Here is a 14,602-nt window from a genome sequence, read left to right as displayed (position 1 = left end):
ACAGGAGGGCCTGGCGTGCTCTGTTCCATGAAGTCACAAAGAGTCGGACACAACTTAACAACTAAACAACTACAACAAGCAATAAATATTAGAACTAAAAATTTACTCCATCTACAAGGGGGCCAAAAAGTAGCCATTTTTTGGCATTTCAAAGACACTTTTCATCCATACCTATTTTCTCTCCACCTCAACTTATTCTATAATGAAAGACAGAACTCAAATGGATAGGAGAGGTCTGGAATCATGCTCTGACATACAGACCTTCCCCCACAATGATACCACTCAGTAACTATCAAGCTTCCTGATTCATATATCTGCCCCTTCATTAGCTCATCTCACCTTGTATTCTATTTCTTGGTCATGGTAAAGAGCGAAAGAATGCTAGGACAAACTAAGCAGGAAGGAAAAAAACAATGTTTATGGATCAAGCATAACAAAAACTAAATAAAATAATTAAATAACTAAAACTGTTCCTAAGCTATTTAAATGTGAATCAGACAAGTCTTCTTCCTTACTGTATTTTGATTTTATTTTTAAGCTTCCAGAAATATCACAGCAGTCTAAGTGGTTTCTCAGTTATTACAAATTTACTTTCTATTAAGCACAAACAGGATGCTAGAAGCTTTTTAGCATTTTGATACTTATTCCGATCATGGGGGAAAAACATCCCTCTTCTATTCCGATGCACTAACATTCTTTGTTTTTTAAAACAGCAATTAAGGAAATACTGTAACAGCAACCCACAATCTAAGTGGAAAATAACATCACTCATATCTGAATGAAGATCAGTGAGAATCACTGAGGATACTGTAACACACTGAACCTGCATTAGCTCTTTAATTGGAGTCTGTGGATCTCTGATGAGCTTTTAATATATATGTCTGAGTCCAGTCTCTGTAGTGTGTCTGTGTGTGTACATGCGCAGGCATGTGTGTGTACAAAAACAACCCTCTACACTGTGGCTTACATTTCAGCAGGCATGAAGAAGAGCAATCAATGACTGGCAAAATCAAGTATCCTACTGTATTCTGTTCCTCTCCCTTGCTGATAAAACACATTACTGTACATTACTTCATATAAGATTTAAAAACTAAAACTACAATACCTACCTCATTGCTCAATGAGATTAAACTTAAACAACTCTCATAGAAAACATTTTAAATCCATTAATATAACATCACATGTAGGTGGCAGGTGCCATTCAAAGAAGACTTTTGCCCTGGCATCTCACATTGAGTATAACTGGTCTGCTAAAGGTAGGCAGTTATTATGATAATGCATTTCTACAATTTAAAAACAAAGCCTACTTTTTATTCAAAATGGCTTATTTTCACTCAGTCAAATGTACATCGATTTAATCCACCAAACAGCTAATGACTAATCAACTAAGATTTCTTTTAACCAAGTGATTAATCTGCCATTACAATGTAAGAGTTATGTGGGATGAAAATCAAAAGGTCATCTGGTTTGCCATCCTGCTTTCAAAAATGATATTTCGATAACTCAAGGCCTTATGACCCCCTCATAGCAGAGGCTTTTGGTTGGGCAAATTTATTCCTCAAACCCTTTGAACTGTCCACCCACACTTTAGGCACTGTATTTCAATTGGTAGGTCACAAACCATTATTAACAAATAACCCAAGCCTAAATGGATCTCAAGAGCAATGATACCACCATCCAAAAAAAAAAAAAAAAAAAAAAAAAAAAAAAAAAAAAAAGACATCCCCCCACAATAAAGAAAAATAACTGGATACAAGGCAAATTATAACCTGAAGAAAAAGTGCTTACTTTAGGTAATCCAGAAACTGGCTTAGAGACAACAGCCTTTCCATGTTTTTGTTTCCTTGATAACATAGTGCCTCAAAATATGGAAGTTTCATATAACCATCCTGCCCACTGCAAAATGGGAAAAAGATTGTCCATAGAACTCAATAAATGAAGGTCCAGGGGAAAGAAAACTACAATTAAAAATCTGATATGAACATAAATGACCAACACTTAATTGCACTGGGAAGCAAGCTGTATGTTGACTGCACCTGCTGCTCTCCATGGAGGTAATACTTCCTTCCCACTCCAGCATCTCTCATATTTCATGGAGGCAAATATCTATTTCCTGTATTCACAGCAGGTATATACAGCCAGACCTGGCTTCCTGGGTTGCATAGCTGCTGAGCTGTCTAAAAGCGCAAGTGCTAAAACATGAATATTGAGAAATAAGCAGCAATGACATCAAATTCTCTGGATGATCTTGGACCAGTCACATCTTTCTCTGCCTAACCTATTTCACAGGCTTGTTGTGAGAATAAAGTCAGGACAAAGAGAACCATGTATGTTACCAAGAACTCACTGGAAAAAAAGCCAGAAAGAATTATAGCGAAATAATAAACAGCAGTATGACCCCTAAAGATTGTCTTAAGTCCTTTACGAAACAAATGTACACAGAAAAATAAGTTACATCATTTACATTATACAAGAAAGGATGGAGCAAGGTGCTACAGAGCACAATCACTTTCCTAAGTTAAAAAAATACATGTGTAGATGAATGCAGAAAGAGCTATACTTGAAAAGGCCACATGCTAGTAACTATAAACAAGTAACCAGATTTCAAGAAAAAGAAAACCATGTGAAATAAATAAGTACCGCCCAGAGACCTTTGGGGTAGTGTGGACGGCATATAAGTTAAATAAATAAACAAACTAATATAAATTATTTAGATATATGCACATAATTTCATTTGTTTCATATGTTATGCTTGTGATAGTCATGGGGGGAATAAACCCTGCGAGCCATGTAACACAGCTCCCTCTCACTGTCTCTCTCACATGACTGCAGCCAAAACTCTCTCTTTGAGCATGTGGTCTCTTGTTTTGTCCCTTGCATCAAGAAAGCAGGATTCAGCATAGCTGTTCCAGCCCTCATTTCCCACAGTTAGTGGAGCAATTCTGGCAGCCGCCAGGTGGTGTTTGTGCAGTTGTCAAACAGCTTCCTCTGAAGGCAGATGAAGACCAATCCTACACCTGCTGCATCAGGATTTGGAAGCACTACCAGCACCCTGAATGTACGATTCTATTAATTCTTTTTTAAAGAAATCATCTAGATGGTGAGTGTTACAACGCAGTATGTGGAACTGGGGATAGATCCCTTTAGACTAGAGCTTGCTGAACCATGTACAGTTAAGAGAGGGAAACTGGACTCATAAAAGAGGGTAGGACATTTTTATTGCAGTTATTAATGCATGTAATTAAACATCATTCTTAGTTTTATTTTCAAGAGCTTTAATATGTCTCTTTTTACTACATTTGTCTATATTTTGTTATATGCTGAAGATATTTTTTTTAAATTGAGTCTGTACAATGGTGATCCAAGTTGATTTTCTGTTTGAAATGGAATTGCAATAGATGGGTTAATTGAAAGATGTAGATATTTTAGAACTGTTGAAATGTGTTGGAAAATGAGTTTTAAATATCACACTGATTAAGGAAAAAAGCCACAAGAAATAAGAGTTAAAATTCAACACAGATCTTTAAGCTGAACACGTGGAGAAACTGACAGCATCAACAAAGCTGTTTTATTGTAGATCTAAATTTGTTGCTTAAAAAACAGTTCTTTAAACAAGGTTATTAAAAATATTTTTTTCAATTCCAATTGAATTGTACCATTAGTATAGTGATACAATCCAGTAACATCTGAACAGACTATTTTTCATTATGTTATACAATTATGTATTTGAATATAAATCATCCTACCACTGTTTGGAAGAAAACCAGGTCTGGACCAGTTAATGCCCATGGATGCATATGATCTTAATATAAAATAAACTCTAAATATTAAAATAATGAGCATTCCTGAGTTATCCGAGTTTCTTACAGACCTCAGCACATAATCAGCATGCTTTTATAATAGAACTATTTGAAGTATACCATTATTTTCCTCAATTTCTCAGGGAATTATTAAAAATAATGTTGCCTTTCAGGGATGAGAATTATCTCCCAAAAAGGGCAAATAAAAACACAGTTGATTAGCTTTCAGTTTTTCAACTTTTAAGAAGTTTGATTGGGAAATCAAACTTCTACAACATTCATTATATTTTGATAATTATATTTTGGAAGAATGCCTTATCTAAAACTGTGAAAGTATAAGATTCATGGTAGTTCAGCCATAACACAATCTTTATTTTAGACAAGTTTCTTTTTAGGAATAAATATGTAAAATTGCTTTACTTACAAATTAATAAAAACAGACTTTCCGATCAGGTTAAATGTTGTTTTATCTTCAAGATTCTGTCTCTCAAGCAGTGCAAAAGAGAGTCAGTCATTCCTTTGTGGCTTGTTCCCAGCACCTGGTACTCAAAAGATACACTGCCTCAGAATATGGAAGGCCATATCAAATTAGTATAGCTAACAGTCACTGACAGATTTACCCTTTCTGAATTTGGATGTTTCTTTTTTATAACTATCTAAACTGGTGACCATACCAAAATTTATGCTACTAAGTTCTGTAACAAAATTAAATACATATTATGAAGAAATAATTCCTAATTTTTGTCCTGCAGTCACTATCAGTTAGTGTCACTGGATTGGCATTTTTCATGTTGTAAAACATCACATACACTCTTCCTTGTTCATCCAGCTGTTGTACTGAAATAAGTTTTCTTTTACACATATGTCTTAAAGATCCAGTATTGTTTATATGGTCTCCCCATACCAGCTCCACAAAAAATTTTTCAGGGGGGGAGCAAGCAGGTCTGCATACAAAATTGTATTATTATCCTTTATTAGCAAAAAGGATTAGTTTGGCAGATGCAAATCATCAAGTCAATTAAAAATGAGGTTAGAACTTTTTAAGCTATATTTAATTTAGATATGCAAGTGGCTCCAGCTATGTACTTACATTATTTTAAAACACTACATTAACTGTTCACAGTCTTTTCCTGAAAACATTATCATATGAGTCAAGATATTAATATTTTTATGCCTTAAAATGTTGTAACTGAAAGCAATTATAAATATGCACATGTTTTATTTTGAGAGGCTATTAAAGAACCTCTTTGAGAAGAATAAGGTAAAAATCAGAAGGTTACTTCTTGTCTGACATGTATTCATTTTACAGCCAAAATATACTTGAGAGCTCTATAATTATTTATGGAAAACAAAGAAAATGATGCTGCAGAAAGTTGATCTCTCATTTGTCCATGAACTAGATTTATTTCTGAGTTTTATTATTTTCTCATAAGAGTAATGCCAAGATAATGTTTTCTACATTACACTGAATAGATCCCACAGAATCACCACTGTTTACAAAATGTTTTACAATTAACATGTAGGTTCATGTTGTGGTGCATCTAAACAAATGAACAAAAAAAATATAACTATAAATAAACAGATGCTAAGACCTCTCATATTAGCAAAAGCTGGACACTTTTCAATCTCTCAGTCAGATGAGTAACATTTTTTCTTTCATTAACTGCAGGTCCAGCAACATTCACTAATCTTGCTAATCTGAAGTAAACAGAGCTGTTATGATTCCTCATCTTTCAAGCTGCAAGCAAGTCTGCAGAAGAATAAAAATGTATATGACTGAAGCCATCATTACCATTAAAATGTTTGCGTTTCATAGAACACATGAATTCTCTGTTGCTTGTCATACTGAAGAGTAGCACATGTCCCTTGACGTACCATAGAAATTTGGCAAGTTCTGATCTTAACTGATTCTGCCTTCCCAGATTATAAACATGACTTCTGCAGATCTTTCTGGATCCACCTACAATTTCAGCACTTTGGCACTCAAGTCAGAAGTGACCTACCTAATGGAGAATCATACCATGGAAATTTACACAACAGCCTCCTCTCCAGTACTCTGTAATAGCACGTATTTTGAACTAAATGGATCACATCTGTGTAATGAAAGCCTTATAGATAAATCAGAGCACCAACAATATATTATAGGTCTCTTCTTATCTTGCCTTTATACAATATTCCTTTTTCCTATTGGTTTTGTAGGTAACATCCTAATTTTAGTGGTGAATATCAGTTTTCGTGAGAAGATGACTATTCCAGATCTATATTTTATAAACCTTGCTGTAGCAGATCTTATTCTAGTTGCTGACTCCCTCATTGAAGTTTTTAACCTGGATGAAAAGTATTATGATATCACGATAATTTGTACGTTCATGTCCTTATTCCTTCAAATCAACATGTATAGCAGCATATTCTTTCTAACGTGGATGAGTTTTGACAGATACATAGCACTGGCAAAAGTAATGAGATCCAACTTATTTCGCACCATGGAACATGCCAGATTAAGCTGTGGCCTAATATGGTTGGCATCCATCTCTGCAACACTAGTGCCTTTCACAGCGGTACATTTGCAACACACTGGAGAAATTTACTTTTGCTTTGCAGATGTAAAAGAAATCCAGTGGCTAGAAATAACCTTGGGGTTTGTTATACCTTTTGCTATCATAGGCCTCTGCTACTCATTAATTGTTAGAGTCCTGATAAAAGCCCACAAGCACAGGAGCTTGCGCATACGCCGACAGAAAGCTCTTCGCATGATTGTTGTTGTTGTGCTCGTCTTCTTCATTTGCTGGCTTCCTGAAAATGTCTTCATAAGTGTACAACTCCTTCAACAGAGAGACCAAGGTTCAGCAAGGAGCCAGTCTTTCAGGCATAACAACCCCTTAACTGGACACATTGTGAACCTTGCAGCCTTCTCAAACAGCTGTTTGAATCCCCTTATCTACAGTTTCCTAGGTGAAACTTTCAGAGACAAACTAAAACTGTATATTGAACAGAAAACCAAAGTGTCTGTTTTACACCGCTTTTGTCACGCTACCCTGAAATCAGTCATTACTGACAGCACCGAGCAATCAGAAGTTTAATTTAGCCTGCATCGGAGGTGCCTTAATGGAAACCTGATCACAACATTTATTGTGAACAGAAAAAAATGTAAATTTTGTTCTCTGCATAAAAATTTGTATCCTATTCTTACAACAATATGCAAATTATTCAGATGTGCACTAATTATGGGTTGAAACTAATAAAAGGTCCATGGAAGGTTGGCTGAATTTGTATACTCCAAAAGGCAGCAGAAAACAATGGAAGGAAGAACCTAACTATAATGCAATTATGAAACATAACTACTTTTCTGGTATCTCACAGATGCTTTAAACAAAGTAATGCAACTACCATTAGCCTGGAGAAATTCAATGTAACATATTAATGTAGAGAAGTCATTGATTTTCCATCCAAGTACATCAGCATGCAAACTTGGTTCAGAAAAGAGCTGGAGAGTTTGATGAACAGTACTATATATAGAAGGAGACATTCTGCTACATATACTGAATTAAGAACAATAGAAAATCAATCTACATATACCAGACTTCTTTTTCTGCAGCTTTTAAAAAACTATAAATAGCAAACCATCAGGTATTTATTATTTCCAGATCTTGTAACTTCCCTGTGAGCACATATCAGTTTGAAAGTGAAGTGGCACCAGCCCCCAAATAAAGCTGTGGTTTCTATATGTTCAAGAGACTTCCCTAGGTGTAAAGAAGTACTGTACATGGACACAATTGAAGTCACATAAGCAAACCTTTCTCCTTATCTCTTCCCCTTGAAGACACCCCTCTCATCTAAAGCATATGTCAACGCTGAAGTATATTTTGAAGGTGTAAAAAGGGACATGGCGTGAAATCCTGCCTTTCTATGGACCAAAGCTATTCTGTCAGCAAAATAACTTAATTTCATTTTACCCTATAAATTAATGAGTAAAAATAAAATATCAAATACCTCAAACATGCCCACAAAGACCTGTGAGTTTCCAGAAATCATGGAACGTAGATGGCTATTAAGTCCAGTGGGGTAAGAGATTCATTATTTAGAAACAAAGATTTCAAGTTCACATTTAGAATAAATTCCTGCTGTTTATTTGAGAATGGAGGAATGATGCTCTTGCTGCCTTATCTTACCTGCATCAATTACCAACTGATGCATCAATCAGTATCAATTACTGTTGCCTAATTATAGCTACATTCTACCTTATCAGAGAGAAGACTCTCACTAAGGATCCAGAAGATTAGCAGACTATGAAAAACCATCATTTAAAGTCTGTATATATGAAATAAATAAATAAAATAAATATATTTGCGAGCAAGTGAGATAAGGAATGCTAGGGGGCTCAGTGGGGAAAATGTGCACCATGATACAGAGGTAAGGAGGTAGTGAGAGCTGAACTGCTCAAACTCTCTTCTGTTACTACCTATTTCTAAAAATGACATAATATCATAATTTCAACATTTGCTACCATGATGATGAACAATTTACTGGATTTGAATCACTCTTTTCAACCACTCAACTTTTTAAAAAAGTGATGAAGGAAAGAGTGAAGGAAAGTGAAGGAAAAAGTAGCCCTTGGCTAATCCTTCCGGTAAAAACATAAACAAAACAACAAAACCCCACAAAAAAACTGTCTCCTCTGGGCTCAGAACCCTTGACTTTAACCTCTTACTTATCACTAACACGCTACAAGGACCTGAGAGCTTTTAAAGAGCAGATTAGGAAAATACTTTGCAGGAGGCAGAAAGCATCATTTTTCAGGCAATTAGTGACTCAAAGCAGTAAAGCCAGGGAACTACCTGCTGATCCTACTCTTGACCTAAGGCAAAGTATAGCTACAAATTTCATGTGAGTTTCAGAGCTCAAAATATGATCTTTCTGTCATAACTCTTCAAGGGCGAGTTCTCTGTGACAGCTTACAGGTGCTGAAGAACTGTGTTCTCTGGTATCCTATCTACTGACACTGTGAAAGATATAGCTGGTCAGCAGAACGGTAGGAGGACTCAAAACATGTCTAGGTCCCTATAGCAAGCACGAGTTTGAAGGTCTGTTACATTGATCCAAGTAGGCATGCATTCTTTCTCTAAAAGGGGGGATCATGAACTGTATAATTTCTTATAGATTTCAGTTAAATGAAATGAGATCAACTGATGTTACAACAGTATTACAGCTGCTAAGCAGATGCAAATCAAATGGGTAATGTAAGATCAGGATACACAGTTAATAAATAAATAACCAAGTTTGAAATGTTTATTGAGATACTTCTTGTCACAGATAAGTCTTCAACCTATGACTGCAATAAACTCTAGAAGATCACTGGGACTCTGTTTATAATTCCATAGATGTCTTGTGCCTAATGACGAATATTTTATCATGTAAATTTTTTTGTGAATAGGAGGAAGAATTAATCCAAAGTTCAAAATACATGTGCAAAATAGATACAGGCACACATCAAAATCCCCAACTAATCTATTAAGTATGCATTTTAAATATTTTATGTTCATATAGCACTTCCAAGTATTCAAAGCATCTGATACATGTCATACAATTACCAATGTATACAATGTATTGCTATGTGATGCTCTGTCAAAGTGCATCCAACATACAGCAACTCTAATTGGGTTTTCAAGGTATGTGAGATATTTAAGGATTGGTTTTACCAGTACCACACCTCATTCCCAGTAAGTTCCCATGGCTGAAGTGTTATGTGAACTCAGGTCTCCTAAATCACTGGTTCTTAACCTTGGGTTACTCAGGAGTTTTGGACTGCAACTCCCAGAAGCCTTCACCACCATCTGTGCTGGCTGGGATTTCTGGGAGTTGCAGTTCAAAAACATCCGAGTAACAAAGGTTAAGAACCACTGTCCTAAATCATAATCTATCACTCTATCCTCTAACCCACACTGGCTCTTTTAATTCTATTATGGCTGAAACCCAATATTAAATCACACCTAGAATCAGCTAGAATTTAATGAGTCAAGTCCTCCTTAATTTCCAGTGCTTCAATAGGCCTACTCTAGTTGTAACTTGCTATTAGATTTTAGCCATTATGATGATGATAACAATGATGATGATTATACAATGTGTTATCACTCACATATCAGCTGATATCTTGAGATCAGCTGGATGAGCGGCTAGGAATACAGTAAATTACTACAGTATTTTCTCAAGCTCAACATCCTACCTGTAATATGGGTAACAATACTGCCATAACTTGCAAGGCAAGTGAGATTTTAACTTAAGTACAAAGTATCTCACCACTCTAGTGTTATGTAAGAGATACATATAGTTGCTGCCCCCACAGTTGAGTCTGGACTAAGCTAATTGTACTTAATTCTCACATAAATTAAATGGAACAAGTCATGGGTAACATTTTGCATTAATTTCAATGGGATCTTAATCTGGATCAAGTTTAAAGCAAACTCTGCATTTTTGTGGGAAAGTCAGCAGCATTTGTAGTTCCTGGAAAATGAGATGTCTTTCGCTGGCTTTGTGTGGCATATTTCCAGCACTGCAAGGAGTAAATGTTAAAGCAACAGCATGCTCTCTTCTCCCACCCACAGTTCTCTGAGAGAGCAGAGCTGTTTGTGGAACACTTAGAGGAGTGGTTTGAGCACAGGACGTTGACGAGTAAAAGATAACAAATATATAATATAGTGAACTTACAATGAAATCAAGATCTGTTCCAAAAGCTTTAGAAGCTCTTTCCCTTTCTCTTTTCCCCTAACCCTCACACAGAGGGATATTGTAGCTGACAAAAGGACATTACAAGACTGTGAAAGGAACAAGACTCCATCTGCAGTTGTAAAGGGAAGTCATCCATGAGAAAATTTCTATGTGAAAATATGTCTGAAGTTGTAAAGTTCCTGGTATGTGGGATGTTATTCAAAGCCAACCATTTGGCAGCCAAACACCAAAGCAAGTATGAACTGACATTTGATGTCACTTGAAAGCAATGACTGCAAAAGCAGAATGTGTGTCAAGACAGCTGCTTCACAAAGCTGCTAGTTTGGTAATAATGATGTATACAGCCACGGGTATGTACAGTTCTGACTCCAAAGCAACAACAATCTGAGGAGTCACTAGACAGCCAGCAATAGCTGCTGCTGACAATGTAATAGTAGCTGGGGTGACTGCTTCATATGTTAAAAGGCTGGAATTGAATCAGTGCAACCTGCAAGAAAGGGCGCTATACTTAGTTAAGTGAGAAGAACAATCTTCTGTCAACAAGAGAGTCACAGCTGCACAATAATTGTACCATTTAGGTGGAAGTGTTTTCCAAAGGGTTGATCAAACTGGATAAAGCAGAACCAGAGGCTAAGAATAAATATGAACCAGCTACCCTGGCCGGCAGAAGAACAAAGCTGTCAGCTCTGCTTTGTTCTGAGCAATTGAGACTGCCCAGTTTCATCTTATTATCTCATGGAGGCTGACTGAGTCATTATAACAAGCAGTTCAGATGAGCTTTGTAGTAATATTAACAGCTGATAATAGGAATTGAAACTTTAGGATGCTAACATAACTGAATTCCAGAGGACAGTTTAATGCAATTTTATACTAGTTTGGGCTCTTTTCATTCAAACAAAAAAGTTATCATATATTCATTACATTTTTATCCCACCTTTCTCCATCCTATAGTTGGCCAAAAACTGCAGGTAAACTGCAGTGTCTTTTATTAAAATTCTTACTAGTGACTTCTTTGAACAAGCTAGGACAGTAGTTTGCATATTCTGCAATCAATATCAATTTACAAATCAAATGCCATCACTTTAGTTCCACATTTAAAAACAGTATTTTTTTTGTTCGTGCCCTATTCAACTCCACAGCCCTAAGCCCTCAACAGAGAGGACAGGGAAGTCTCTGTCCTAAAATGGGATCTCAGGATTGGACTCTCAAAATTCTAACTCTTGAGACCCTCGGAACACAAGGCCCTGAGCGATCCGTGCTACAGAGGGTAGAGAGTCAATTCTTCTTCTGTGAAAGTTATTTCCTACTGTCAGGAAAAGCCAGAGGTTTTTGTTCTGAGACTAACTTTGGGCGTGCCTATCTAAATTAATTGCTACTTCCTCCTCTTTTGTCTTTCCAGGCCTTTGGCTGTAATGGAGTCCAGTAGGCTTCTTTGCTCCCATAACTCTGATTTCGAAAGGATCTTTAACTTCTACAAGCTATTAAGATAAGAATGCTTTATATTTTAACCCCTAATATAGAAGACAAAACTCTAACAGAAGTAATTGTTCTTTGAGTTTTATATTAATCTGTAGGTCCACTTTCTTCTTTTAAAATAAATCTTTTTTTTACTGATAAGTGTTTTGTCCTTGAGTATTCAAGAGATTTCATCTACTTTCCTGTAACACACCATGCTTAAATCATAAAATATAAACTGAAAAATTAGCTTTATGACATGTTTAAGCCAAACGAGATACACAGAACTTGATCAAAACGAGACAGAATCTTGAAAAGCCTGCCACATAGTTAGTTCTTCAGACATCCAGAATATCATGCTGCTGTTATGGGCCATCATGTCACTTCCAACTTATAGTGACTCAATGAATGAGCAATCTCTAAAATGTCCTGTCCCAATAGTATCTACCAAACTTTCATCTAAGCCAGTATGTTTAGTTGGTGCAGGCTTATTAATAAGAACCCTCCTTCAGTGTCAGCATTTCACACTCATACACTACAACAATGGTTTAATTCAAAAACATAGCAGCATTACTTATTTTGTTATCCTCTTTCTAAGCTAACATCACAAAAGAAATGGAACTAATCTGTCATAATTATTTGCTGTGATGTCTCAATGCAGCAACATTAATTGGTATAATAGCAAGATTGCTAATTCATTAGTATACCACTACATCAACTATTTCCCCTCACAAGCATACAGCAAGCAGAACAATTCAGTACCCTTAAGAGTATTCTCTCCACTACCATACAGATAATCACATATATATGACTTCTGAAAACATTTCAGGAAGCTGCCTTACAGCAACTCAGACAAACAGTCCATCTAACTCAGTATAGTCTACACTGCTAAACTGCAGTTTGTAAGCTAGACAAAGTGCTGCACTGATCATAATGTAGGACTGAGACTTGGGAGATGCAGGTTCTAGTTCCCACTGAGGTCTGAGACTCACAGAGTGGTGAGCCATCAATTTGACCTATTTCATAAGGTCACTCTTTGCATAAAATAGCAGTGGTGCTGTCTTGACCATCTTGGAGTACAAACATAATAAATTATTTGCAGTAATAAAAAATATGCATAGGATACTCTTGGAAGGTGCCCAATGTGTATAGACTTTCACTATAACACCAGGCTAGAGCATGATTTTTCTGGGGGCAAAAATTAATTTCTATAAATGCTTTAGATAAATATAAAGTACATGTACATAAAGCAGCAATCTTTGGCTTATTTCAATGGATTTATACTGTTTGTGATGTCTCATCAGTGAAAAAACACCAAGAACAGGAAGGTTATCCATGTTTGTTACATTTTCCCTTTGTACTTTGAACACAGTTTGAACTAAATCTAAAATACAGCACAAAATATATGTACATACATGCATACATACATGATGTTGCATCATGTTCTTTAATGTACAATGAAGAATTCTTAACCTTGTGAAACCCTGCTAAACAGTACACAAAATATTGTGTTTATACCAGAAACAGTTGGAGATACATGCTTTTTGCCTGGGAAAACCATTTTCAAAGTAGGAATTGTTTTCCCAGCTGTGAATATGTTTTCCTGGGAAATCTGTTCAACCCATTACACAAATATTCAAAGGAATGCAAAATTATTCGGTTTTATTATGCATATAAATATTTCAAGTATGTTTTTTTTTTACTTTTTGGAACTTGTAGTCATTAAAGAAGACTATGTTAAAAATAATGCAAAGAAACTGTGAAACAAGTTGTTTTCACTTTTCATATGAAACAAAATTAGACTTCCTACAATTAAATCATGCTCACGGGAATCTCATACTATCTTCATTGGGCTCCAGTGTCTTGAGGGAGCAGTATCTCCTTCTATGATGACCTATCTACCCATGTTTTGAAGCAGTGATATTATTAGGGTTTCCATGTGTCCCTAGAAACTTTCTGAGGTACAGCTCTTTCTTTCTTTGACAAAAATTGTGCCAATGGGGATTGCAAAAGCAGCCCACAGCCCAAGTGATTTTAAGATAACTAAGCCGCCTAGAGTGGTCGAAATGACTAGATAGGCGGGGTATAAATACAATAAATAAATAAATAAAAAATAAATAAATAAGGAAGCCATAGTACTTACTCTTACTTGTTTCTTTATCAAGTATTCTCCCCCCACCCAATTGTTTGCTGCAATGAGCATGTTTGCGTTGAAGCAGGAGAACACTATCACAAAGCAAGCAACCTGCTGGAATCTGTACCAATTGCAACAGGCATCAATACCTCTATGACATGAAGCAGGCAAATGGTTTTCGTAGGACAAATTACTTTTTGAGATGTTAAGAATGGGAGACAAGTGAAATTCTGTGAAAATTCTTGTGAAATTCTGCAGGAAAAAATCATACTGAAGATTAGCAATTATCTTTCACTACCCCAAAACTGTGCTGGTAAGACTGAATGGTTTCACAAATACAACCAAGTCCCAGAGACCCACCTCATGAAAAGTAGAGCCAAGGCTTGCAGGATAATCTAATACTATCAAACAATCTCTAGCAGGACAGGACTCTCTGATACATGAATAACGCCAAGTAATCAGTGCAGTACAAATGGCCAGCATTTTAAGA

At 36.0% G+C, this 14,602-nt stretch overlaps 2 protein-coding genes across 5 annotated transcripts in view; one reads left to right on the top strand and one right to left on the bottom strand.

Annotated features, from left to right (window-relative positions):
• Positions 1-14,602, bottom strand: part of CHLSN (cholesin) — a 101,779-nt gene that overhangs the window by 80,090 nt on the left and 7,087 nt on the right. The gene's annotated exons all lie outside the window — the stretch shown is intronic.
• On the top strand, positions 3,362-7,055 carry GPER1 (G protein-coupled estrogen receptor 1). The gene has a single exon (XM_020804319.3). The coding sequence runs from the start codon at positions 5,732-5,734 to the stop codon at positions 6,878-6,880; it is 1,149 nt and encodes a 382-aa protein (XP_020659978.1). The 5' UTR covers positions 3,362-5,731; the 3' UTR covers positions 6,881-7,055.

The sequence above is a fragment of the Pogona vitticeps genome, chromosome 13 (genome assembly GCF_051106095.1).
Source record: "Pogona vitticeps strain Pit_001003342236 chromosome 13, PviZW2.1, whole genome shotgun sequence".
Lineage (NCBI taxonomy): Eukaryota > Metazoa > Chordata > Lepidosauria > Squamata > Agamidae > Pogona > Pogona vitticeps.
Note: the sequence above shows the minus strand (reverse complement) of the source record. Positions and strands in the feature narration are given on the sequence as shown.